We start from the raw sequence: 27,387 nt of genomic DNA, 5'->3' as shown, positions 1-27,387 counted from the left end.
AAGCCTCTTTGTCTCTATTTCCTCCTTAAAATTTACCTCTTTGACCAAGCTTTTGGTCACCTGTCCTAATATCTCTCTATGTGGCTCGGTATCAAATTTTGTCTGATAACACCATTGTGAAATGCCTTGGGATGTTTACTATGTTAAAGGCGCTATATAAACAGAGGTAGTTGTTGTTGTACTGCCTGGTACAGTGACATCAGCAATAGCAGACTTTAAGTATTAGCAAACACTGCAGGTATGATCAGTGGGAGCATTGTGCTGATGGGGTGGGGTGGGGAGATGATGGAGGGAATTGCCCAGCATTGTCTGAGTCACTTACCTGAGTTGACACCCGAGGAGAGGGGAGGGCAGTGTTAGTGCCTCCTCCCCCACCCTCACATGCCTGCTGATCATTATCCCAGTGAATGCCCGACCCCCCCCCCCACCCCCCCTGATGGAAACGCGCGTGTGTAGACTGAAGGACTGCTCTCCATGGTTGAATAGCCCACCACTTAGGCTCAAGGTGGGCACTTTAGTGAGACAGCAGAGGACTGCCAATCAGTCCCCCAGCAAGAGTCAATGCCTTGGGGGGATGGGGGGGGCAACATTAACCTCACCCAGATGACCTCGAGAATGAACCACAGGACTCACAACCTGAATCCAGCTGCACAGATCTGAAGGGACTCCTCTGTTACATACGTGCAATATGAATTACAGGCGCCAGCCAAAGACCCCCCCGCCCACCCCACCCATACCAAAGCTGGCCGCACCATAGCCTTAGTGCACTCACAGTTATATAGAGTTTGCAATGCAATATATGCTGTTTCGACAACAGAAGGGGCGTGTAGAAGATGACCCATTACCTTTGACCTTCGAGGGTTCTTTTCCACGTTGGATACACACAACAGCTCGTGTTAGCCATGCAGCAACAATCAATCCCTCCCCAACCCCCCCCCCCCCCCCCCAAAATCATCCCAGCATAAACGGAACCAAACTAAAGCGAGAACCTTAATGACAATGTGCGGTTGTCAAGAGAGATGATGAAATGTCACATTAAATGTCACGTAGTCCCTTTGCCTGTTTTAGTGACACTTTGTACATCGAAAACATTTTCTTACAAAAGGAATACTACATCGATTAATTGCTTCACAAAAAAAAGTAGGATAAGTTAAACTACATATTTTAAACACACTCTTTGCCTAACTTCCATATTATTGTTAGGTTATGCTGCATTAAGTACAACTGCGTTATTAATTAATTAATCATTAAACTGGTAATACTGTGCTACAATATTTATACTTTCGCTCCGCTCGCTACAAGCAGGAGGATCGAGGTTTTGTGCCCTCGTCTATTTACAGCGTCGATGGCAGCTGCCAGAGGAGTCAGCTGGTGGCCGGAAGCCTCACTGTTGGACCGAGCTTCTCCTGCCAGCAATTGGGGATGTGCTCCCAGCAGTTGTGGCCATCCTTGGTCAGTCACAGCTCGACGGTTGGCTTCAGACAATGCATGCTCCTTTTTATTTTCTCCTTCTCTCTTCTTTTTCTTCCATTTTGTTTTTTTTTCTCCTTCGCTCCCACGGAACGCAATGCCTGCGTATCCTTGTATTGCTTGATTGGCAGCTCACTCGAGCTGGCTCAAGAACCCGCAGAAGTAAATAAGGGTCTTTTTCTGAGGTAACCCCGAAATGGAGTCCTTTTTATATATGTATATATATATATATATATATATGGATATATTTTCCAGTGCTAATTTGTTGCTACGGGCAACCCCGTTTCACTGGAAACAACAACAACTGTTGCACATTTATTTCATTGTAATAATAAAAAGGAAGGGAATAAAACAGTGTTAATCTTGGAAGGCTTCCTCCTCCCTGCGTTCAGGTAGTGCTCCGGGCTGGGAATGAGGCCCGAGGCCTGCGTTCTTCCCAGCAAAGTAGGCCCAATCGGCCTCCTGGGTGGCGGATGTGGCGATCCTGGGCGGGCTGCGGGCGGGGGGTTACATTACATGGTGCCCGACTTGTCCGCCGCGCTGTTGGGGAAGATCTTCTCGGTGGGCGTGACGGCGGGGCTGCCCATGCCAGAGCTGCTGCCGCTGCTGCTGGAGCGGTGCTGGACGATGGGCCGGACCGGCCTCATGGGCGGGGGTCGGAGCTGGGCCCCCGCCAGCCGGGCTGACAGGGCCGGTTTGAAGGTGGTCATCATCTCGCTGGAGGAGCTGGAGCTGCGCCGCATGGCCGCGTCGGGATCGCGGATCATGATGGTGTGGAGCGGGCTGACCGGCTCGGAGTTCACCGCCCCTGTCTGGGGGTTCTTCATCTGCTCCAGGGTGTCCAGCACCACGTCTGGGGCCTGCTTCACCGTGTTCTGCCTCTCCAGCTCGCGCAGCTCGTTGAGGGCCGTGCTCATGGTCTTCTCAATATCCTGGCCAGAAACAAAACTGAAAATTATTCAGCATCAGCACCAAAAAAAAAATTAAAAAAAAAAACACTCCCCCAAGAGAGACCTGGCATTTTCAAAATAAAAAAAATGGCTTTTTTTTCCCAAAAACAAATTTTTATTGCAAGTCTTTTGGTTACAGAAGTTTCTCAAGCATTACATTCGTTGAGTACAGAATATAAAGTACAAGATACATGGTAACGTGCGATAGCAAGTGAGCATTGTACAGTGGGCTCCACAGATGCTCCCCCACAGGGGAAGCAGTGTTGGGTTTACCACAGGTTCACGACCCTCCAGCATTGCCCTGGAGTCGCCAGAATTAAAGATTCATCTCCCAGACATTGCTGAGAGCAACGCAAGAGAGAATAATCATCAGGACGGTAAAAAAACAGTACGTTTTCTTTTTTTATTCGTTTTAAAAATATTGAAGATGTGGCTAAAGGCTGTTTGGCTCACAGTCAAGAATCATCCAATCGGGTGACCAAGAGTCGGCATCCAATTGGATCTCTGTTTGCTTTCCAGACGGTGCGGTTAGGCGGGGCTTGATGTTTCGGGCACCCAATGGCGGGAACATGGGGGCAGTGTGGTTGGAGGCGATAGGTCATCTGATAGAATCTTCAGGAATACCTCCAACCAGAGTTGACGCCCCGGGATTTTACCCACAGATTCGGTGCCTGCTGTGTTTGGTCGTGGTGCCGCGGCACTGTGACTTGCCAGATTTGGGTGAGGTCTGGGGCCGGTTCCGGTGCGTGCCGGGGACAGTTGCAGTGTGTGCCGGGGATGGTTGCGGTGTGTGCCGGGGACGATTCCGGTGCGTGTTGGGGACGGTTGCGGTGTGTGCTGGGGTCGGTTCCGTTGCGTGCTGGGGACGGTTGTGGTGTGTGCCAGAGACGGTTGCGGTGCGTGCCGGGGTCGGTTCTGGTGCGTGCCGGGGTCGGTTCTGGTGCGTGCCGGGGACAGTTGCAGTGTGTGCCGGGGATGGTTGCGATGTGTGCCGGGGACGATTCCGGTGCGTGTTGGGGACGGTTGCGGTGTGTGCTGGGGTCGGTTCCGGTGCGTGCTGGGGACAGTTGCGGTGTGTGCCAGAGACGGTTGCGGTGTGTGCCGGGGTCGGTTCGGGTGCATGCCGGGGACAGTTGCGGTGTGTGTTGGGGACGGTGTGTGCTGGGGCCAGGGCCGGTGTGTGCCGGGGCCAGGGCCGGTGTGTGCCGGGGCCGGTGTGTGCTGGGGTTGGTTACGGTATGTGCTGGGCACGTCTTTGAAAGTCTTGCAGCACACTTTGGCGGTAGCTGAGGAATGTTTGACAACCCCAAAAGATTTGACACCACAGCCTTTACATTTTGTACAGGACCCGTCATTAATGTCATCAGTTGCCTCTCAAAACTTCTCACTGCTCCCCTAAGCATCGCGTTCCATTCATGTGACGGTTGGTTCTGATCCCTTTTCATTCAGGAGAGCCTGTAATAGTAACATTGAGAATTTAAGGGGTGGCCAAAGGCACTCTGCAGTACCCCCAATGGCTCGGAGGGTTACTACACCATTTGGTGTGTGTGACTGAGCCCTACATTGAACCCTGATTGAAAAGAGCGGGAGCCCTGAGCAGCAACAGTTTAAAAAGTGAGCGGAGGCACTGGGCAGCGGTGAGAGAAAAAATATCGCAGTGACGTCACAGTACAAGCAGGGGCGATGCGGTTAACTTACAGGTAAATATTTAATTTAATCTACCTATAACTTAAACTAGATCGTGTAATTAGTTAAAAAACTAAATAAAAATATGCCAAGATTGTTAAATACATAAACTTGAGTTAATTAATTAAATAAAGCAGGGTTATATAGGAATGGCAGGGCAGGTGGTATGTCGCAACTGCAACATGTGGGAGCTTGGGGTGAGCACTGCGATCACGGACACCACAACTGCAGCAAGTGTCTACATCCCAAGGAACCTCTGCTCAGAGTTGTTGAGCTGGAGTGAGAGCTGCAGACATTGCGGGACATCAGGGAGGGGGAAGAGTTACAGGAACACTTCGATCCAGGAGGCAGTCACATCTCTTAGGTTAGGTGGTGGTACAGGTCTGGTTAGTGGTCAGAGACAGGAGGGTGTGACTGCATCTCGGGCAGGTAAGGGGACCCCAGGTGCAATGCTGAAGAAGCCTCTTATCCAACAGGTACGAGGTTCCTGCTGTGTGTGGATGAGGACAAAGTCTGCTGGGTGGATGAGCAAACTGACCACGGCACCGTGGTACAGGAGGCCATTCAAGCAGGGGGAGTGAAAAGCAACAAAGCCGTGGTAGGGAATAGTATAGTCAGGGGAATAGATACTGTTCTCTGTAGCCGCGACTGGGAGTTCCAACGGTTGTGGTGCCTGCCCGGTGCCAGGGTTAAGGACATCTCCTTGCAGCTGGAGAAGAACTTGGAGTGAGAGGGACAGTATCCAGTTGTCGTGGTCCACATGGGTACCAACAACATAGGTAAAACTAGGAATAAGGTTCTGCTGAAAGAGTTTGAGGAGCCAGGGTCCAAATTAAAACGGGTAATAATCTCTGGATTGTTACCTAAGCCACGTGCAAATTGACATATGGACAAACAGATTAGAAGGTTAAATGCATGGTTGAAAGAGTGATGTAAGAGACAGGGTTCCGATTCATGGGGCACTGGCACCAATACTGGGGAAAGCAAGAGCTGTTCTGTTGGGACGGGCTCCACTTAAACCGAGCTGGAACCAGTGTCCTGGCGAACCAAATAATTAGGGCGGTGGATAGTCCTTCAAACTAAAAGGGGGGGGGTGGGGAGGATTCAGGGAAGAGTACATTCAAAAGCTCTAGAGCAGAGTAACGAGGTGGGTAAAAATAAGCAGAGTGGGTTCGGAAGGGACAGAGAGTTTAACAAAAGGTAATAGGGCATGAGTGACTAAGGTGACATTGGGGGAAAAAAATAGAAAAAAAGTCAAAGCTAAAGGCACCATATCTGAATGCGTGAAGCATTTGCAACAAAATAGATGAATTAATAGCACAGATAGAAATTCATAGGTTTAATTTAATAGCCATTAGGGAGACATGGTTGCAGAGTGACCAAGTTTGGGAACTAAATATTCCAGGATACTTGACTTTTAGAAGAGATAGGCAAAATGGAAAAGGAGGAGGGGTAGCTCTGATAATAAAAGATGGGATAAAGACAGTACAAAGGATCTTAGCTCGGAAAATCAAGAAGTAGAATCAATTTGGGTGGAGCTAAGAAACAGCTAGGGGCAGAAAACATTAGTGGGAGTTGTTTATAGGCCCCCCAAACAGTAGTGGTAATGTAGGGCAGAGCATAAATCAGGAAATTAGAGGTGTATGTGATGCAGCTAATACAATAATCATGGGGGACTTTAATCTACATATAGATTAGGCAAACCAAATTTGCAGTAATAGTGCAGAGGATGAGTTAATGGAATATATTCAAGGTAGTTTTCCAGATCAGTATGTCGAGGAACCAACTAGGGAGCAGGCTATTTTAGATCTAGTATTGTGCAATGAGATAGGGGTAATTAATAACCTTGTAGTAAAGGAGCCTCTGGGAAGATTAATCATAATATAAAATTTTATATTGTGTTTAAAAGTGATTGTCAAATTTGAAACTAGGGTCTTAAATCTAAACAAAGGTATGAGGGACGAGTTGGCCAAGATAAACTGGGAAACTAGATTTAAAGATATGATGGTAGATAAGCAAAGGCAAACTTAAAAAAAAAAAATTCATAATTTGCAATGAATATACATTCCTTTAAGGAATAAAAACCCCATGGCTAACAAGAGAAGAAGAGGCAGCTTATAATGTTGCCAAAAAGAATAACAGGCCTGAGGATTGGGAGGATTTTAGAATTCAGCAAAGGATGACCAAGAAATTGATAGAGAAAATACAATATGGGACTAAACTAGCAAGAAACATAAAAACAGACTGTAAAATCTTCCATAGGTAGGTAAAAAGGGTCCCTTAAAGGCAGAGACAGGAGAAATTATAATGGCTAATAAGGAAATGGCAGAGACATTAAATAAATACTTTGGATCTGTCTTCATGGTAGAAAAAACAAAAACATTCTGGAAATAGTGAGCAACCAAAGGTCTAGTGAGAATGAGAAACTTAAAAGAAATTAGTATTAGTAAAGAAATAGTACTGGAGAAATTAATTGGACTAAAAGCCGACAAATCCCCTGGATCTCTGATGGCTTACATCCTCAGGTTGTAAAAAAGGTGGCTAGAAAGAGAGTGGATGCATTGATTTTGATCTTTCAGAATTCCCTAGATTTTGGAATGGTCCCCTGTGGCTTGGAAGGTAGCAAACATAATCCTGCTATTCAAGAAAGGAAGGTGAGAAAAAACAGGGAACTATAAACCAGTTAGCCTGACATCAGGAAAAATCTATTAGGGACGTAGTAACTCAGAAAATCACACGGATTTATGAAAGGGAAATCGTATTTGACAAATCTGAGGTTGTAACTAGCAGGGTAGATAAGGGGAAAATCAGTGGATTAGCATTTGGATTTTCAAAAAGCATTCAATAAGGTGCCATGCAAGAGGTTATTCACAAAATTAGGACTCATGGGGTTGGGGGTAATATATTAGCATGAATTGAGGATTGGTTAATGGACAGAAAAGAGAGAATAGGGACAAGTAATTTTCTGGTTGGCAGACTGTAACTAGTGGGGTACCATAAGGATCAGTGCTTGGGCCTCAGCTATTTACAATCTATATCAATGACCGAGTATAATGTGTCCAAGTTTGCTGACGATATAAAGCTAGGTGGGAAAGTAAGTTGTGAGGAGAACACAAAGAGGCTGCAAAGGGATATAGACAGGTAAAGTGAGTGAGCCAGAACGTGGCAGATGGAGTATAATGTGGCGAAGTGTGAAGTTATCCACTTTGGCAAGAAAAATAGAAAAAATAATATTTTTTTAAATGGTGAGAGATTGGGAAATGTTGGTATTCAGAGGGATCTGAGTGTCCTTGGACACAAATCACAGAAAGTTAAAATGCAGGTAGAGCAGATAATTGGGAAAGCAATTAGTATGTTAGCCTTTATTATGAAGGGATTAGAGTGCAAGAGAAAAGTCTTACTGCAATTATACAGGGCCTTGGTGAGACCACATCTGGAGTACTGTGTACAGTTTTGGTCTCCCTAGCTGAGGATATACTTGTCTTAGAGGGAGTGCAACGAAGGATTGTTGGGATGGGGGAATTGTCCTATGAGGGGAGATTGAGGAGACTAGGTCTATATTGCCTGGAGTTTAGAAGAATGAGAGGTGATCTCATTGAAACATAAAATTCTTGAAGGGCTTGACAGGGGTAGATGCTGGGAGAATGTTTCCACTAGCTAGGAAGTCTAGAACTAGGGTTCACTGTCTCAGAATAAGGGGTCGGCCAATTAAAACGGAGATGAGGAGAAATCTCTTCACTCAAAGGATTGTGAATCTATGGAACTCCCACCCCCAGAGGGCTGTGGATGCTCAGTCATTGTGTATATTCAAGACACAGATCAATAGATTTTTGGATACTAAAAGAATCAAGGGATATGGGGATAGTATGGGAAGATGGAGTTGAGGAAGAAGATCAGCCACGATCTTATTTTAATTAGGGAGCAGGCTTGAAGGGTCAAATGGTACTCCTGCTCCTAATTCTTATGCTCTTATGTATCAGGAAGATCCAGTTTGCATCGCATATGCGGAGTTAGCTGAAGCCAAGCAGGGCAGCAGTACTGGTGCCACAATCGGTCTCGGCGCTCCTGGGCAAGGAAGGTGGAAGGAAAGCCAGCCAGGGTTTCTGCTCCTAATGCACCAGGGTCATCGATCAGGGTCAGGAGAAATCCCACAAATCAGACTAGGGCAGCTGGACGTCTTACCTCAGCACACAACTGCTGTCTCAGGTCTCTGACTGGCTCATCATCGGCCTCAATCTGTGCAGGGCAATTGGCAACGTCTTTTCCTTTGGCAAATTTTAATTTCCTCAATGCTTTAGGTAGCTGGTGTCAGTGACAAACACTCCCAGGGCAGGTACAGCACGGGTTAGATACAGAGTGAAGCTCCCTCTACACTGTCCCATCAAACACTCCCAGGGCAGGTACAGCACGGGTTAGATATAGAGTGAAGCTCCCTCTACACTGTCCCATCAAACACTCCCAGGGCAGGTACAGCACGGGTTAGATACAGAGTGAAGCTCCCTCTACACTGTCCCATCAAACACTCCCAGGGCAGGTACAGCACGGGTTAGATACAGAATAAAGCTCCCTCTACCCTGTCCCATCAAACATTCCCAGGGCAGGTACAGGGGGTTAGATACAGAGTAAAGCTCCCTCTGCACTGTCCCATCAAACACTCCCAGGGCAGGTACAGGGGGTTAGATACAGAGTAAAGCTCCCTCTACAATGTCCCATCAAACACTCCCAGGGCAGGTACAGTACAGGTTAGATACAGAGTGAAGCTCACTCTACACTGTCCCATCAAATGCTCCCAGGGCAGGTACAGAGGGTTAGATACAGAGTGAAGCTCCCTCTACACTGTTCCATCAAACACTCCCAGGGCAGGTACAGCACGGGTTAGATACAGAATAAAGCTCCCTCTACACTGTCCATCAAACACTCTCAGGACAGGTACAGCATGGGTTAGATACAGAGTAAAGCTCCCTCTACACTGTCCCATCAAACACTCCCAGGGCAGGTACAGCATGGGTTAGATACAGAGTAAAACTACCTCTACACTGTCCCATCAAACACTCCCAGGGCAGGTACAGCACGGGTTATATACAGAGTAAAGCTCCCTCTACACTGTCCCATCAAACACTCCCAGGACAGGTACAGCATGGGTTACATACAGAGTAAAGCTCCCTCTACACTGTCCCATCAAACACTCCCAGGGAAGGTACAGCATGGGTTAGATACAGAGCAAAGCTCCCTCTACATTGTCCCATCAAACACTCCCAGGGCAGGTACAGCACGGGGTTAGATACAGAGTAAAGCTCCCTCTACACTGTCCCATCAAACACTCCCGAGGAAGGTACACCACGGGTTAGATACAGAGTAAAGCTCCCTCTACACTGTCCCATCAAATGCTCCCAAGGCAGGTACAGGGGGTTAGATACAGAGTGAAGCTCCCTCTGCACTGTCCCATCAAATGCTCCCAAGGCAGGTACAGGGGGTTAGATACAGAGTGAAGCTCCCTCTACACTGTTTCATCAAACACTCCCAGGGCAGGTACAGCACGGGTTAGATACAGAATAAAGGTTAGATACAGAATAAAGCTCCCTCTACACTGTCCATTAAACACTCTCAGGACAGGTACAGCACGGGTTAGATACAGAGTAAAGCTCCCTCTACACTGTCCATCAAACACTCTCAGGACAGGTACAGCGGGTTAGATACAGAGTAAAGCTCTATCTACACTGTCCCATCAAACACTCCCAGGGCAGGTACAGCACGTGTTAGATACAGAGTAAAACTACCTCTGCACTGTCCCATCAAACACTCCCAGGGCAGGTACAGCACGGGTTAGATAGAGTAAAGCTCCCTCTACACTGTCCCATCAAACACTCCCAGGGCAGGTACAGCACGGTTTAGATACAGAGTAAAGCTCCCTCTACACTGTCCATCAAACACTCCCAGGACAGGTACAGCACGGGTTAGATACAGAGTAAAGCTCGCTCTACACTGTCCCATCAAACACTCCCAGGGCAGCTACAGGGGGTTAGATACAGAGTGAAGCTCCCTCTACACTGTCTCATCAAACACTCCCAGGGCAGGTACAGCACGGGTTAGATATAGAGTAAAGCTCCCTCTACACTGTCCCATCAAACACTCCCAGGGCAGGTAAAGCACGGGTTAGATACAGAGTAAAGCTCCCTCTACACTGTCCATCAAACACTCCCAGCTCATATATAGCACGGGTTAGATACAGAATAATCTCCCTCTACACTGTCCCAAACACTTCCAGGGTCAGGTACAGCACATCAGTTAGATACAGAGTAAAGCTCCCTCGACAATGCCCATCAAACAAGCCCAGGTAAAGTATTGCAAGGTTAGATCTGGAATAAAGATCCCTATATAGTGTCCCATCAAGCACTCCCAGGTCAAGTACAATGTGGGTTAGATGCATTGTAAAGCTCCTTCTTCACTGCCCCATCAGAAAATCTCAGGACTGTACAGCACAGATTAGATGTAGAGTAAAGAATCCTCTATACTGTTCCATTATACACACCTAGGTGAGATATAGCACAGATTAGCTACAGAGTAAAGCTCCCTTTACACTGTCCCATCAAACACTCCCAGGGTAGGTACAGCATTGATTAGATACGGAGTAAAGATCCCTCTGCACTGTCCCATCAAACACTCCCAAATTAGGTGCAGAGTAAAGCTCCCTGCCATCATCATCATAGGCAGTCCCTCAGAATCGAGGAGGACTTGCTTCCACTCCTGAAGTGAGTTCTTTGGTGACTGAACAGTCCAATACGAGAGCCACAGACCCTGACACAGGTGGGACAGATAGTCGATGAGGGAAGGGAGGGTGGGACTGGTTTGCCGTACGCTCTTTCCGCTGCTTGCGCTTGATTTCTGCATGCTCTCGGCGTTGAGACTCGAAGTACTCAACGCTCTCCCGGATGCACTTTCTCCACTGAGGTCGGTCTTTGGCCAGGCACTCCCAGGTGTCAGTGGTGATGTCGCACTTTATCAGGGAGGCTTTGAGGGTGTCCTTGTAGCGTTTCCACTGCCCGCCTTTGGTTCGTTTGCCGTGAAGGAGCTCCGTATAGAGCACTTGCTTTGGAAGTCTCGAGTCTGGTGTGTGGACAATGTGGCCTGCCCAGCGAAGTGTGGTCACTGCTTCAATGCTGGTGATGTTAGCCTGGATGAGGACACTGATGTTGGTGCGCCTGTCCTCCCAGGGGATTTGTAGGACCTATCTCCAGCGACTTGAGGTGTCTTCTGTACATCGTCCATGCCTCTGAGCCACACAGGAGGGCGGGTATTACTACAGCCCTGTAGACCATGAGCTTGGTGGCAGATTTGAGGGCCCGGTCTTCGAACACTCTTTTCCTCAGGCGGCCGAAGGCTGCACTAGCGCACTGGAGGCGGTGTTGAATCTCTGCATCAATACCTGCTTTTGTTGATAGGAGGCTCCCGAGGTATGGGAAATGGTCCACGTTGTCGAGGGCCGTGCAGTGCTGTGCGGCGAGGACAGGCTGGTGGAGGATCTTTGTCTTACGGATGTTAAGCGTAAGGTCCATACTTTCGTATGCCTCACTAAATACGTCGACTATATCCTGGAGTTCAGCCTCAGAATGTGTGCAGACGCAGGCATCGTCCACATACTATTGCTCAACGACAGAGGTTAGGGTGGTCTTGGGCCTGGCCTGGAGACAGCGAAGGTTGAACAGCTTTCCACTGATTCTGTAGTTTAGTTCCACTCCAGCGGGGAGCTTGTTGACTGTGAGGTGGAGCATGGCAGCGAGGAAGATTGAGAAGAGGGTTGGAGCGATGACACAGCCCTGTTTGACCCCGGTCCGGACGTGGATTGGGTCTGTAATGGATCCGTTGGTCAGGATCACGGCCTGCATGCCGTCATGGAGCAGGCGAAGGATGCTGACAAACTTTTGGGGGCATCCGAAACGGAGGAGGACGCTCCATAGACCCTCGCGGTTGAGTGTCGAAGGCCTTTGTAAGGTCGAAAAAGGCCATGTATAAAGGCTGGCACTGCTCCCTGCATTTTTCCTGCAGCTGTCGCGCTGCAAAGATCATGTCCATTGTGCCCCATAGGAGACGAAACCCTATCCTATCAAGCACTCGCAGGGCAGGTGCAGCATGAATTAAATACAGAGTAAAGCTCCCTCTACACTGCCCCATACACTCCCAGGTCAGATACAGCATGGGTTAGATACAGAATAAAGCTCCTTCTACAGTGTCCCATCAAACACTCCCAGGTCAGGTACGGTACGGGTTAGATACAGAATAAAGCTCCCTCTACAGTGTCCCATCAAACACTCCCAGGGTAGGTACAGCATGCATTAGGTACAGAGTAAAGTGCTTTCTATACTGTCTCATCAAACTCTCCCAGGTCAAGTAATGCAAGGTTGCACACAGAGTAAACTCTCTCTCTTTATATAGATCCAACTTTGTGCCTCAGCACCAATCTCTGAAGAGTGTCTAGTGTGACATTTCCATTTCCCACACCCACCATCCGTGGGATCACTAACTTGTGCCTAGATTAGGGGCAGTGTTAACCCATTTCACGCAGGACCCCTACAGCCAGCACACAGCCCTATGGTCTCTCTCTCTCTCTAACGTTGTGTTCATTGCCCTTCTCTGCAGCCTCTCGGCTGAGCGGTGGGGACCTCATTACCTCAGCCAGTGCTTCCGTCTCCAGAGCCTTGTGATCTCCGAGACTGCTGTGGCGAGTGGACAGAGACGCCTGCCTCATGGGATGGCTATCTCCCAGGTTCTTCCTGTCCGGATAATTGATGCTGCCTGCGCTCCCGAAGGTGGCCAGCCGCCTTTTCTCCGGGCTCTCCATGCGGCTCCGGTTGACGGTGATTTTATGGGGGCTGCTGGGGCACGCTGCAGCCCGTGGCGGGGTGTCGATGCCGGGTCCGGACCCTCTGACTGGGCTGTGCGCGTCCCCGCCACTGCGACGCCGCTGGATCGCCGCGCCGTCAGACCTCAACCGGACCCTAAAAGACAGAACTTGCATTTATATAGCGCCTTTCACAACCTCAGAATGCCCCAAAGTGCTTTACACCCAGTGAAACACTTTTGAAGTGCGGTCACTGTTGTAATGTGGGAAATGCGGCAGCCAATTTGCACACAGCAAGCTCCCACAAACAACAATGTGATAATGACCAGATAATCGGTTTTTAGTGATTGAAGGATAAATATTGGCCAGGACACCAGGACCCTGCTCTTCTTTGATATAGGGGGTTGACATGAGGAAAGGTTGAATACGTTGGGCCTCTACTCATTGGAATTCAGAAGAATGAGAGGTGATCTTATCGAAACGTATAAGATTATGAGGGGGCTTGTCAAGGTGGATGCAGATGGGGAAGGCACTGATGGGGAAGACTAGAACTAGAGGGCATAGAAACATAGAAAATAGGCGCAGGAGTAGGCCATTCGGCCCTTCGAGCCTGCACCACCATTCAATAAGATCATGGCTGATCATTCAGCTCAGTACCCCTTTCCTGCTTTCTCTCATTGATCCCTTTAGCCATAAGGGCCATATCTAACTCCACCTTGAACATATCCAATGAACTGGCATCAACAACTCTGAGGTAGGGAATTCCACAGGTTAACAAATCTCTGAGTGAAGAAGTTTCTCCCAAATGGCCTACCCCTCATCCCAAGACTATGTCCCCTGGTTCTGGACCTCTCCAACATCAGGAACATTCTTCCTGCATCTAACCTGTCCAGTCCCGTCAGAATTTTATATGTTTCTATGAGATCCCCTCTCATCCTTCTAAATGCCAGTGAATACAGGCCCAGTCGATCCAGTCTCTCCTCATATGTCAGTCCTGCCATCCCGGGAATCAGTCTGGTGAACCTTCGCTGCACTCCCTCAATAGCAAGAACGTCCTTCCTCAGATTAGGAGACAAAAACTGAACACAATATTCCAGGTGAGGCCTCACTAAGGCCCTGTACAACTGCAGTAAGACCCCACTGCTCCTATACTCAAATCCCCTAGCTATGAAAGCCAACATACCATTTGCCTTCTTCCCCACCTGCTGAACCTGCATACCCACTTTCAATGACTGATGTACCATGACACCCAGGTCTCGCTGCACCTCCCCTTTTCCTAATCTGTCGCCATTCAGATAATATTCTGCCTTCGTGTTTTTGTCACCAAAGTGGATAACCTCACATTTATCCACATTATACTGCATCTGCCACGCGTTTTCCCACTCACCTAACCTGTCCAAGTCACCCTGCAGTCTTTTAGTGTCCTTCTCACAGCACACACTGCCACCCAGCTTAGTCTCATCTGCAAACTTGGAGATATTACACTCAATTCCCTCATCCAAATCATTAATGTATATTGTAAATAGCTGGGGTCCCAGCACTGAGCCCTGCGGCACTCCACTAGTCATTGCCTGCCATTCTGAAAACGATCCGTTTATCCCGACTCTCTGCTTCCTGTCTGCCAACCAGTTCTCCATCCACGTCAGTACATTACCCCCAATACCATGTGCTTTAATTTTGCACACCAATCTCGTGTGGGACCTTGTTAAATGCCTTTTGAAAGTCCAAATACACCACATCCACTGGTTCTCCCTTGTCCACGCTACCAGTTACATCCTCAAAAAATTCTAGAAGATTTGTCAAGCAGGATTTCCCTTTCATAAATCCATGCATGATCTTAGAATAAAACTAAGATGAAGAGAAATTTCTTCTCTCAGAGGGTTGTAAATCTGTGGAATTCGCTGTGGAAGCTGGGACATTGAATAAATTTAAGACAGAAATAGACAGTTTCTTAAACGATATGGGAATAAGGGTTATGGAGAGTCGGCAGGGAAGTGGACCTGAGTCCATGATCGTGTTGAATGGCAGAGCAGGCTCGAGGCCTACTCCTGCTCCTATTTCTTATGTTCTCATATCCCAAAGCGCTTTACACCCAGTGAAATACTTTTGAAGTACGGTCATTGTTGTAATGTAGGAAACACAGCCACCAATTTGCAATCAGCAAACTCCCACAAACAGCAATGTGATAATGACCATATTATCTGTTTTTAGTGATTGAGGACTAAATATTGGCCAGGACACATGGACCCTGCTTTTCTTCGAAATGGTGCCATGGGATATTTAACATCCACCTGAGAGGGCAGACAGGGCTTTGGTTTAACGTCTCATCCCAATGACTGCACCTCTGACAGTGCAGCACTCCCTCAGTACTGGCACTGAGGTGTCAGCCTGGATTATGTGCTCAAGTCTCTGGAATGGGACTTGAACCCACGACCTTCTGACTCACAGACGAGAGTGCTACCACTGAGCCATTGCTGACACTGGGTTTACTCAGGTTCCCAGAACGACAGGTAGAGAGACTCCCCATTCCCATCACTGCCATATATTTAACACACCAACAGCCTCGGACAGTAAAAATCTATCAGTTATCTGATGAAAATGACTTTGTAAAACATTCCCCAGCAGTCCCCTTCACCTTCCGCCTTACCTGAATGACTATACTTTATGTGCCAGTCCAGGCAGTGAGTGATGGCCGTCTATTTAGCTCTATTTAGCTCTACGACGAGCCCGATCCTGTCAGTACTCAACATCGCTGAATAGCGATCAGGGGCCTTGGTTGATGTTTTCCTCCGCACCCAAGGGGCACTGAGACCAACTTTAGTTGCCCCACTGCCACACCAAGGGTTGGACTTGGGACCATCTGGCCTTTAACATCACTTAGTGCACTTACACACTGTGCCATCAGGGGGAGCCATAACCACACATTTATCATTGCTCGCCATGGAAGTCGAGGCCTGGGCCCGGAATGTCCCCTCATCGCCCTCGTTTTCTATTGGAGAGACCACAGTGCCCCTGTAAGAATGCTTGCTTCACCAGCCCCTAGGAAAGGAAGCCTGTACCTGCCCAAGATCCCTCCGAAGGAAAATTCCGGCAAGTGGTCAGACGGCGACTGGAGGTCATTCTTCGACGAGGACTTGTCGTCCAGGAGTGGCCCGCTGCTGGCCTCGCTGTCTGCTTTCTGGCTCAAGCTGTCGGAGAATGCATCATCCCTGAGGACAGAGGCCGAGGTCACTTACTGCTCAACTTAAAAGAAAGACTTGTATTTCTATAGCGCCTTTCACGACCTCGGGGTGCCCCCAAAGCGCTTTTCAGCCAATGAAGTACTTTTGAAATGCAGCCACTGTTGTAATGTGGGAAACGTGCAATGTGCGCACAGCAAGATCCAACAAACAGCGAGGTGATAAAAGACCAGATAATCTGTTTTCGTGATGTTGGTTGAGGGATAAATATTGGCCAGGAGAGCTTCCGTGACCTTAGTTTGAAATAGTGCCCTGGGATCTTTGAGAGGGTAGATTGGACCTCAGTTTAATGTTTTATCTGAAAGTCGACTGCTCTGACAGTGCAGCGGAGTCCCTCAGCACAGCACTGGAGTGTCAGCCTAGAGTTTGTGCTCAAGTCTCTGGAGTGGGACACAACCCTCTGACTCAGAGGCGAGAGGTGTTACCCACTGAGACACAGCCCGCACCCCAGGTGCTCTGGGACAGCGCACACTTACTACTCTACACGGAGGGCCAAGCATTCAGATAGCTACTGGACAGCGGGCCCCAGACTGACGCAAGATTAATCAGAGAGAAATGCGGCATTTGGCAGAAGCCCGCGGCCAAGAAGGGAGAAGGGAGACGGCAGCTCCGCTGTGGGAACGCAGTCGGGTTATACTCAGGGCAGGAAGCTGTTGGCTCTCCGAACCTATTTCATAAACACAAGAAACGGAGCTCATTTTGCCGCTAGGCTTGGGGATCAGCCGTGACGTGGAACCTTGTGCTCCTCTGCAAGAGATGCCCCAGACTGCATGCTGGACCAGATGATGGTAACTTTAACCCACATCTCAAGCAGTGGAGTCGTTTCCATGGTTACGCATCTTCTGATCGACAGCAGACACCGACCAGCAATCAGTCGCCTCATTTAAACATTTTTTTTAAAAACTTGCTCGCTCCGCATAACCGTCACATTAAAGACACCCGCCTGAGTCATGTGACTCTCCAAAAAATCACGTTACTGGTCAATTGCAGCTTACCCAGCTACCACCGGTTAACCTGGGGGATTGGCATCCCCAGGTCAGCTGCCACGCTGATGCAAAGTGCCCCCCTGCTCCAGAAAATGAGAATGCGCGCAGTGCTAACAATGTGTGGGCTGGAGCATCAACACGTAGGGGTTCTCCGACAGGGCAGAGGCATTGACTTCTTTACTCGTCAGTGCTGGGGGAAATGGGGCCCAAGAAATTCCACAGCGTTACATTGAGAAATATCACCTTCCGCCATTGTCCCATCAAACACTCCCAGGGCAAGTACAGCATGGGTTAGATACAGAGTAAAGCTCCCTCTACACTGTCCCATCAAACACTCCCAGGGCAGGTACAGCACGGGGTTAGATACAGAGTAAAGCTCCCTCTACATTGTCCCATCAAACATTCCCAGGGCAGGTACAGCACGGGGTTAGATACAGAGTAAAGCTCACTCTAAACAGTCCCATCAAACACTCCCAGGGCAGGTACAGCATGGGTTAGATACAGAGTAAAGCTCACTCTAAACAGTCCCATCAAACATTCCCAGGGCAGGTACAGCACGGGTTAGATACAGAGTAAAGCTCCCTCTACACTGTCCCATCAAACACTCCCAGGGCAGGTACAGCACGGGTTAGATACAGAGTAAAGCTCCCTCTATTCTGCCTCAATGGTGTATCTCAGCTGCAGCCAAAGTGACAGCTTCCATTTCCTACATCAGGCATCCTGTGGCCTTCCTGAGTAAGTTTGTCAGTTTGATTGAACTTGTGCCGAAATATTGACAAACGTGTGCTATTCCCCCAGGTTCAGTTGAGACTGGATGAACAGCAGCCAAGCTAACTTCACCGAGGACCATTACAGCTGGGCACTGCAGGCTATCGACCCAAACGTCTGGGTTTGATTGAACCCCAGGTGGAAGGCTGGGGGTAAAACTTCCACAGGGGTTCTACAGGCCTCTCTCAGTAACTTCGGTGCGCTAGGCCATTGTTCCGGGATTGCCGCTGATCTGCTCCCCCCCCCAACCCCTCAAAGTTACCGCAGGTAGCCGGGAGAAGCCCCTTGTGGAATCCTACCCGCTGTGAACAATATAGCTGATGAATTATTATTGCAATTGTAAAGGTATGGGTGCAATGCTTTTGCGAGCAAGTCGTGTCCTCCCCCGCCCCTGTTCCCATTAATTTGACAAGCCACAGGCCCTGGTTCCCCAGCAGGGAAATCAACTTCCCTTGATGGCCAAGATCTCTTGTGCAGCAAGAAGTGCACAGATTGGAAAATAAAACCAGCTGTTCTGCAATCACTCTGAGGATATGGCACTTACCATCATGGTAAACTTTTCATGTGTTTTAATATGTTGGGGGGGGGGGGACTGCATTTCATGCTTGGTGAGATCGGGGAAACATAGAAACATAGAAAATAGGTGCAGGAGTAGGCCATTCGGCCCTTATAGCCTGCACCGCCATTCAATGAGTTCATGGCTGAACATACAACTTCAGTACCCCATTCCTGCTTTCTCACCATATCCCTTGATTCCCCTAGTAGTAAGGACTTCATCTAACTCCTTTTTGAATATATTTAGTGAATTGGCCTCAACAACTTTCTGTGGTAGAGAATTCCACAGTTTCACCACTCTCTGGGTGAAGAAATTCTTCCTCATCTCGGTCCTAAATGGCTTACCCCTTATCCTTAGACTGTGTCCCCTGATTCTGGACTTCCCCAACATTGGGAACATTCTTCCTGCATCTAACCTGTCTAACCCCGTCAGAATTTTAAACGTTTCTATGAGGTCCCCTCTCATTCTTCTGAACTCCAGTGAATACAAGCCCAGTTGATCCAGTCTTTCTTGATAGGTCAGTCCCTCCATCCCGGGAATCAGTCTGGTGAACCTTCGCTGCACTCCCTCAATAGCAAGAATGTCCTTCCTCAAGTTAGGAGACCAAAACTGTACACAATACTCCAGCTGTGGCCTCACCAAGGCCCTGCACAACTGTAGCAACAACTCCCTGCCCCTGTACTCAAATCCCCTCGCTATGAAGGCCAACATGCCATTTGCTTTCTTAACCGCCTGCTGTACTTGCATGCCAACCTTCAATGACTGACGTACCATGACACCCAGGTCTCGTTGCACCTCCCCTTTTCCTAATCTGTCACCATTCAGATAATAGTCTGTCTCTCTGTTTTTACCACCAAAGTGGATAACCTCACATTTATCCACATTATACTTCATCTGCCATGCATTTGCCCACTCACCTAACCTATCCAAGTCGCTCTGCAGCCTCATAGCATCCTCCTCGCAGCTCACACTGCCACCCAACTTAGTGTCATCCGCAAATTTGGAGATACTGCATTTAATCCCCTCATTAATGTACAATGTAAACAGCTGGGGCCCTAGCACAGAACCTTGCGGTACCCCACTAGTCACTGCCTGCCATTCTGAAAAGTCCCCATTTACTCCTACTCTTTGCTTCCTGTCTGACAACCAGTTCTCAATCCATGTCAGCACACTACCCCCAATCCCATGTGCTTTAACTTTGCACATTAATCTCTTGTGTGGGACCTTGTCGAAAGCCTTCTGAAAGTCCAAATATACCAGGGGCCGTGTTAAGAGGAACCCCCTCAGTGTGTGGGGTTTGCACTTTAGATATTGTCCATCCTCCATAGAATCTTACAGCACAGGAGGAGACCGTCCGGCCTGGGAGAAAGAGCTGTCCAATTAGTCCCACCCCCACTGCTCTTTCCCCGGAGCCCCGCAAATGTTTTGTTTTCAAATATTTACCAATTCCCCTTTCAGAGGCAGGTGAAGGTGGGCACGCGGACAAACACTCACATGTCCTGCACCACGATGTACTGATGGGGTATCAGACCATCCAGTCCGTTGTGTCGGCCCTCCCACCAGTCCTCCGACGCCCTGTGGTACAGCAGCAGGGAGGCTCCTTTCTTGAACGACAGCTCCCGGGGCGACCGGCCAACGTAGTCGAACTTGGCGATGGCTTCGATCTGCTCGATCTCTGCAAATGGTTAGAGAGCCCACAGTGCGGGGGGGGTTAGTGACATCGTTCACTGGTTAGAGACCCCCCCCTCACTGAGTTAGGGACCCCACAGGGTGGGGAGTTAGTGACATCATTAACTGTGTTAGGGACCCCACAGGGTGGGGAGTTAGTGACATCATTCACTGAGTTAGAGACCCCACAGGGCGGGGAGTTAGTGACTTCCTTCGCTGCGCAGTAAGAAACTTTTTGTGCGTCTTTTATGTATTGGGGGGGGTCTACATTTCATGCTCGGTGAGATCGGGGAAGGGGCCGTGTTAAGAGGAACCCCCTCAGTGTGTCGGGTTTGCACTTTAGATATTGTCCATCCTCCATAGAATCTTACAGCACAGGAGGAGACCGTCCAGAAAGAGCTGTCCAATTAGTCCCACCCCCCCAGCTCTTTCCCCGGAGCCCCGCAAATGTTTTGTTTTCAAATATTTATCCAACTCCATTTTTAAAGCTACTATTGAATCTGTTTCTACCAGCCTTTCAGGCAGTGCATTCCAGATCATAATAACTGGCTGCATAAAAATATTTCATCTTCCCCCCTTTGGTTCTTTTGCCAATCTCCTTCACTCCGTGGTCTGTCTCTCTGTGTGCAGACTGTGTTTGTTGCCAGTGTCAGGCAGCTGTGTGTGCACAAAACAAGCTGGACTGTAAGTGCCCCAGGGCTCATCGGAGTAAATGTGTGAGGTCGAACTCCCCCCTGGTCTATGCAGAGTGTACGGTGTTAACTAGTTCAGGAGTAGTGTCATCATTATTGGCCCCACTGCCCGAAGGGGGGGCTACAACAACAACTTGGCATTTATATTGCGCCCTTTACATAGTACAAACATCCAAGGCACCTCACAGAAGCCATTATCAGACAGAATTTGACACCGAGTCACGTAAGGAAATATTAGAACAGATGACCAAAAGCTTGGTCAAAGAGGTAGGTTTTAAGGAGCGACTTAAAGGAGGAAAGAGGTCAAGAGGCGAAGAGGTTTAGGCAGGGAATTCCAGAGCTAAGGGCCCAGGAAGTTGATGGCATGGCCACCAATGGTGGGGTGATGAAAATCAGGGATACTCATGAGGCCAGAATTAGAGGAATGCAGAGATATCGGGGGGTTGTGGGGCTGGAGGAGATTACAGAGATAGGGAGGGGCGAGGTCATGGAGGGATTGAAGACAAGGATGAGAATTTTTAAATTGAGGCAATGTCAGACTGGGAGCCAATGTAGGTCAGCGAGCACAAGGGGTGATGGGTGAGCGAGATATGGTGCGAGTTAGGACACGGGACAGTGAGCATAGGGGTTGATGGGTGAGCGAGATATGGTGCGAGTTAGGACACGGGACAGTGAGCATAGGGGTTGATGGGTGAGCGAGATATGGTGCGAGTTAGGACACGGGGCAGTGAGCACAGGGGTTGATGGGTGAGCGAGATATGGTGCGAGTTAGGACACGGGGCAGTGAGCACAGGGGTTGATGGGTGAGCGAGATATGGTGCGAGTTAGGACACGGGACAGTGAGCATAGGGGTTGATGGGTGAGCGAGATATGGTGCGAGTTAGGACACGGGGCAGTGAGCACAGGGGTTGATGGGTGAGCGAGATATGGTGCGAGTTAAGACACGGGGCAGTGAGCACAAGGGGTGATGGGTGAGTGAGATATGGTGCGAGTTAGGACACGGGGCAGTGAGCACAGGGGTTGATGGGTGAGCGAGATATGGTGCGAGTTAAGGTACGGGCAGCAGAATTTTGGATGAGCTCATGTTTATGGAGGGTGGCGGGGCGCATTGGACTAGTCGAGTCTGGACCGCAACATCAGCACAGGTGAGGGTCAGAGCGTAAAATGGGTCCGGGTTCACACTCCTGATCACCATCCAATGACCCCCGCATGAAGAATAGCCACTTGTGTTAAGTACAACAGGACTACCATCATCCACGGAACTGCGCTGGAGAATGCATCAGCATCTTCAGGAGAGGAGAGGAGGTCAACATGTATCACAACGGCTAATGGAATGTTGACCTTTATCTCAAGGGGGTTGTGAAAGGGGAGGAACATGCTTCAGCTGTACAGAGTCTTAGTCAGACCCCATTTACAGCGCTGTGTTCAGTTTCTGGCACTGTACCTCAGGAAGGCTATAATGGCCATGGAGGGGGTACAGTGCAGATTCACCAGAATGACACCAGGGCTTCGAGGGTTAAATTATGAGGACAGGTTGCATAATCTTGGCTTTATTTCCTTGGATTTAGAAGATGGAGGGGTGATCTGACCAAGGTGTTTACAATGATAAAAAGGTTTCGATGAGGTAAATACAGAGAAACTATTATCCCTTGTGGGGGAATCCAGAACCAGGGGGCAGATCGTAATTGAAACTCGGCCCTTCAGGAGTGAAAACTAAACATTTCTTTGCACAAAGGTTAGTGGAAATTTGGAACTTTCTTTCCTGAAATGCTGCAGATACTGGAGGGTGGGGGGGGGGGGGGGCACTGAAATGACCGAGATGGAGATTGACAGCTTTGTGTTAGATAGGGGCAACAAGAGATATGGAGCAAAGGTGGGTGAATGGAGTTGAGGTACAGATCAGCCAGGATCTAATTAAATGGTGGAACAGGTTCGAAGGGGCTGAATGGCCTCCTCATGTTCCTGCATTCACAAGGGAAACCAGGATACTTCAAATAAACATTATTTTCAAAAAACAAAAATATTTACACCAGGGATGAAAATCGAACACATGCATGCTATTAGCCTTATAATCAACGTGTGCTTCAGAAGCAGCAAAGGTTATAATGGCCTCCAAATCACATGCAGATATCATCATCATCATAGGCAGTCCCTCGAACGAGGATGACCGCAGATAACAGCTCTGAACACTGAAAGGTGTAGTGAAATGGAGCCGTCACTAGAGGGAGCCACACACCAGCCACCCTAAAAGAAAGAACGACTTGTATTTATAGAATGGGTTTCACAACCTCAGGACCTCCCAAAGCCCTTTACAGCCAATGAAGTACATTCTTGTGTCGTCACTTGTAATGTAGGCAATGGGGTAGCCAATTTGCATACAAGGTCCCACAAACAGCAATAAAATAAATCAACAGGTCATCTGTTTTAGTGATGTTGGTTGAAAGAAAGGAAGACTTGCATTTATATAGCGCCTTTCATGATCTCATGATGTCCCAAAACGCTTTACAGTCAATGGAGTACTTTTGAAGTGTAGTGAGGGATAAATATTGGCCAGGACACTGGGGCTAACTCCCCTGCTCTTCTTCGAAATATTGCCATGGGATCTTTTACATCCACCTGAGAGAGCAGACAGGACCTCGGTTTAACTTCTCATCCAAAAGACAGCACCTCCGACAGTGCAGCACTCCCTCAGCACAGTACTGGAGTGTCAGCCTAGCTTTTGTGCTCAAACCTCAAGGGATAAATATTGGCCAGGACACCGGTAAGAACTCCCCTGCTCTTCTTCGAATAGTGTCATGGGATCTGAACGGGCAGCTAGGGTCGCACACACACAGACTCCCCGCCTGCCACACTCACACCAGCAGATGTCCTGTGGAATTGTCCACACGGAGTTTGAGGTCTGAAGCACGGTTATGATGTTTAGTTACCAAACTGACCTATTCCTCCTACCAATCTTCACATCACATCCATCAACTCCAACTACCCACCTTCACAACATATTCATCAGCTCCCTACTCCCCTTTTCACCATATCCCTCAATCCCTTAATCTCCAGAGAATCTAACGCTTAACTGGAGTGTGTGAGTGAGAGTGTGACACTGGCCGAGTGTGTGTGAGTGAGTGTAACACTGGCGGAGTGTGTGAGTGAGAGTGTGACACTGGCGGAGTGTGTGATTGAAAGTGTGACACTGGTGGAGTGTGTCAGTGAGAGTGTGACACTGGCCGAGTGTGTGAGTGAGTGTAACACTGGCGGAGTGTGCGAGTGAGAGTGTGACACTGGCCGAATGTGTGAGTGAGTGTAACACTGGTGGAGTGTGTCAGTGAGAGTGACACTGGCAGAGTGTGTGAGTGAGTGTAACACTGGCGGAGTGTGTCAGTGAGAGTGTGACACTGGCAGAGTGTGTGAGTGAGTGTGACACTGGCCGAGTGTGTCAGTGAGTGTAACACTGGTGGAGTGTGTCAGTGAGAGTGTGACACTGGCAGAGTGTGTGAGTGAGTGTAACACTGGTGGAGTGTGTCAGTGAGAGTGTGACACTGGCAGAGTGTGTGAGTGAGTGTGACACTGGCCGAGTGTGTGTGTGAGTGAGTGTAACACTGGTGGAGTGTGTCAGTGAGAGAGTGATACTGGCAGAGTGTGTGAGTGAGTGTGACACTGGTGGAGTGTGTGAGTGAGAGAGTGACACTGGCCGAGTGTGTCAGTGAGAGTGACACTGGCCGAGTGTGTCAGTGAGTGTAACACTGGTCGAGTGTGTCAGTGAGAGTAACACTGGCCGAGTGTGTCAGTGAGAGTAACACTGGCCGAGTGTGTCAGTGAGTGTAACACTGGCTAGAATGACAGTGGGAGCATTGTGGTTATGGAATTTCAACACCCCAGAGGCTGAGAGTTCACGACCCACCAGGGCAAGTTGTGAAAATGTGTTCTATAAATCTGGTATCTGGTGAACTGACACCAGAAAATAACCATGAAATCTTCTGGATTGTTGTGAAAACTCAACTGGTTCAATAACGTCGGGAACTGTGAGGTCATCCACTTTGGATTCAAGCAAGACAAATTGGTATATTTTCTAAATGGTGATAGACAAGGATTGTGGAGGAGCAGTGAGATTTAAGTATCCCTGTACACAAATCAATGATTAATATGATAAAGGAATTCGATAGGGTCGATATAGAGAAACTATTTCCACTGGTGGGGAAATGCAGATCATAAAACGATATAATCTTAAATTCAGGCCATTTAGGAGTGAAATCAGGAAGCAAATTTTCACACAAAGGGTGGGGGAAATCTGGAACTCTCCTCCGAGAGGCTGCAAATGCTGGGGGCCAATTGCAACTTTCAGGACGGAGATCCATAGACTTTTGTTAGGTAGGTGTATCAGGGATATGGAGAAAAGCGGGAAAAGGGGATTGAGGAGCACATCAGCCATGATCTAATTGCAGGCTCGAGGGGCTGAACGGCCTCCTCCTGATCCTATGTTTCGAACATCCGTCAGAGAAGGGAATCTTCCTCCTCTACCTGGTCTGGCCGACATGTGACCCCCAATCGTACTCTATGTGGCTGACTCGTAATGCTCAGGGCATGTAGGGATGGGTATTAAATACTGCACGCCTGCATCATTCACAACCCAAGAACTATTCAGAAGGACAAACTCTACCGACGTTTTATTCTCTCTTGGTGAGTACCAGCCATGATTGCACGCAAGAGAACAGTCAGAGATATTGGGGTAGAAATTCGACTTGAGCAGGGACAGGCCTGTCACACTCCCCTGACTGCAGCAGAACTGAGTATCAAGCAGGGCCGACAACAGCGGCTCATGTGATAACGCCTACTTAGCAACCCTGGCCTAGTCGAATTTCACCCGAACTGGCTCAGTTGCAGCACTGTGAGGGAAGGAAATAGAAGCTCCCCTAACCCTGAGCGTGTATTGCATTGCAAACCCCGAGTGTTGGAAACAGAGATCGTTGTGCGACTTACCGTCGTCGCTGGTGTGTGGCTCAGTGCCATTGTCGTGGTCCACTTCGTCAATGGCGCCAGGCTCGCTGTGGGGACTGTCACTGCAACAGAGCAATAGGGCCGTTAGCTGAGCCCTCGCTGCACCCACCCAGGCCCACGGACTAAAGTTTCACCGAGGGCCGTAGGCCCAACCCGTGTTGTACATCAGGGTCATGCTCGGGAACCCAGCCGATGGCTTCCAATCCTCCTGCATTGTCCTGGAGTCTCCAGGAATTAAAGATTAATCTTCCCAGACACTGCAATGTGCAACGTTCAGGAGAAACATCACGGGATAAAAGCCTGTCATTTGACTGACTGTCGAGAATGTTCACTATCCAATGGTAGGGGGAAGGTGGGGCTCCCTGAGGACGGATGTGCCATGTGACCAATGGCGGGAGTGTAGGTCCGGGGCAGTGGGAGCTGGGAGCAAACCTCCGGTAACATGGCCAACCCTAGCGCTGCCCTGTTGTGCCTGCGATTCCTCACACTGAGCTCCTGATTTCAGTCACTCTGTTGTGGGCAGTTGCCCAGTGTAGTAAAGGCACTTCTCCTACAGGAAGAACAAGGAGTCAAGACGAGAGGACAATCATTCTATTGAGTAGTTGTGTTTAAATGGGGCCTCTCCCTGGTAGCTGCGATAGCCCTGCTACAATATCGGGCACATTTTCAATATGCGCTATAGCACTGAGATACACACAACACAGGGTCTCGGGCTTAATTCCCACTGTCCCCATCTGTCCCGATGTAGCTGAGTCAATCTCAGGCAACAGTTGGAAGCTACAATTGGCTCGGTGCCCCTGGACTGGCGAAAGGTAAACCAGCCCCTTGTGGCTAACTGGTGCCCACCACTGGAAGGTGTACGTCAGCTAAGGATCGGATAGGGAGCTGCTGTGTTGTCCCCATGGATTAACGGGTCAAAGGCTGCATTGTAACACCTCCACTCCCCTCGCCACATGCGAGCGCTATTATTAACAATCATTCCCTACCAGTATTCCTCGCCTCCCGTCATGCACTTCTCGTACACCGGCCCGTCCAGCTCCTTGTGGCTCGGGAAGATGCCTTCATGGTTTACGATGATGCTCTTGATGACCTCGTTGACGTGAGCCTGGCAGGAGACGGGGTCCTGGCCATCGGGGATCGGCATCAAGGTGGGGCCGAAGCAGATGGCCAGGTTGTAGGGGTCCATCATGTTCTCATCACTGTACTGGGACAGACTGAAAAACACAGGGCCAGGTCATCACCCTCGTATCCGCTACCCAGCCGTATCCGTCAGCCCCTCCCTCAGACCCATACACGTGTCCGCCACTCCGCGCTCACTGCGTCCCCACCCTCATTGCCCTTCCCTTAGCTTCCCCCTCCCCAGCTCGTACACCACCCCTCCCCCAGCGCGCACCGCACTCACCATCCCTCCACCCCGCGCACACAGCCCTTTCCTTAACTTCCCCCTCCCCTCCCCCCCAGTGCTCGCTGTCCCTTTCCCCACACGCTCAATGCCCCTCCACCCCGCACCGCACGGAAGAGACATATAAATTGGCCAGAAAAAGCAG

At 49.1% G+C, this 27,387-nt stretch overlaps 1 protein-coding gene across 1 annotated transcript in view; it reads right to left on the bottom strand.

Annotated features, from left to right (window-relative positions):
- Positions 1-1,956: 1,956 nt before the first annotated feature.
- Positions 1,957-27,387, bottom strand: part of srgap3 (SLIT-ROBO Rho GTPase activating protein 3) — a 296,153-nt gene continuing 270,722 nt past the window's right edge. Inside the window, exons 17-22 of the mRNA XM_070895763.1 lie at positions 26,827-27,054; positions 25,823-25,902; positions 19,986-20,166; positions 16,002-16,151; positions 12,772-13,099; positions 1,957-2,402 (exon numbers count right to left, since the gene is read on the bottom strand). Of these exons, the coding sequence (XP_070751864.1) occupies positions 1,983-2,402; positions 12,772-13,099; positions 16,002-16,151; positions 19,986-20,166; positions 25,823-25,902; positions 26,827-27,054 (1,387 nt within the window). The 3' untranslated portion in view covers positions 1,957-1,982. The remainder of the gene's footprint in view (positions 2,403-12,771; positions 13,100-16,001; positions 16,152-19,985; positions 20,167-25,822; positions 25,903-26,826; positions 27,055-27,387) is intronic.

The sequence above is a fragment of the Pristiophorus japonicus genome, chromosome 12 (genome assembly GCF_044704955.1).
Source record: "Pristiophorus japonicus isolate sPriJap1 chromosome 12, sPriJap1.hap1, whole genome shotgun sequence".
NCBI classification, from domain to species: domain Eukaryota; kingdom Metazoa; phylum Chordata; class Chondrichthyes; family Pristiophoridae; genus Pristiophorus; species Pristiophorus japonicus.
This window is presented reverse-complemented; position numbering and strand designations above follow the sequence as displayed.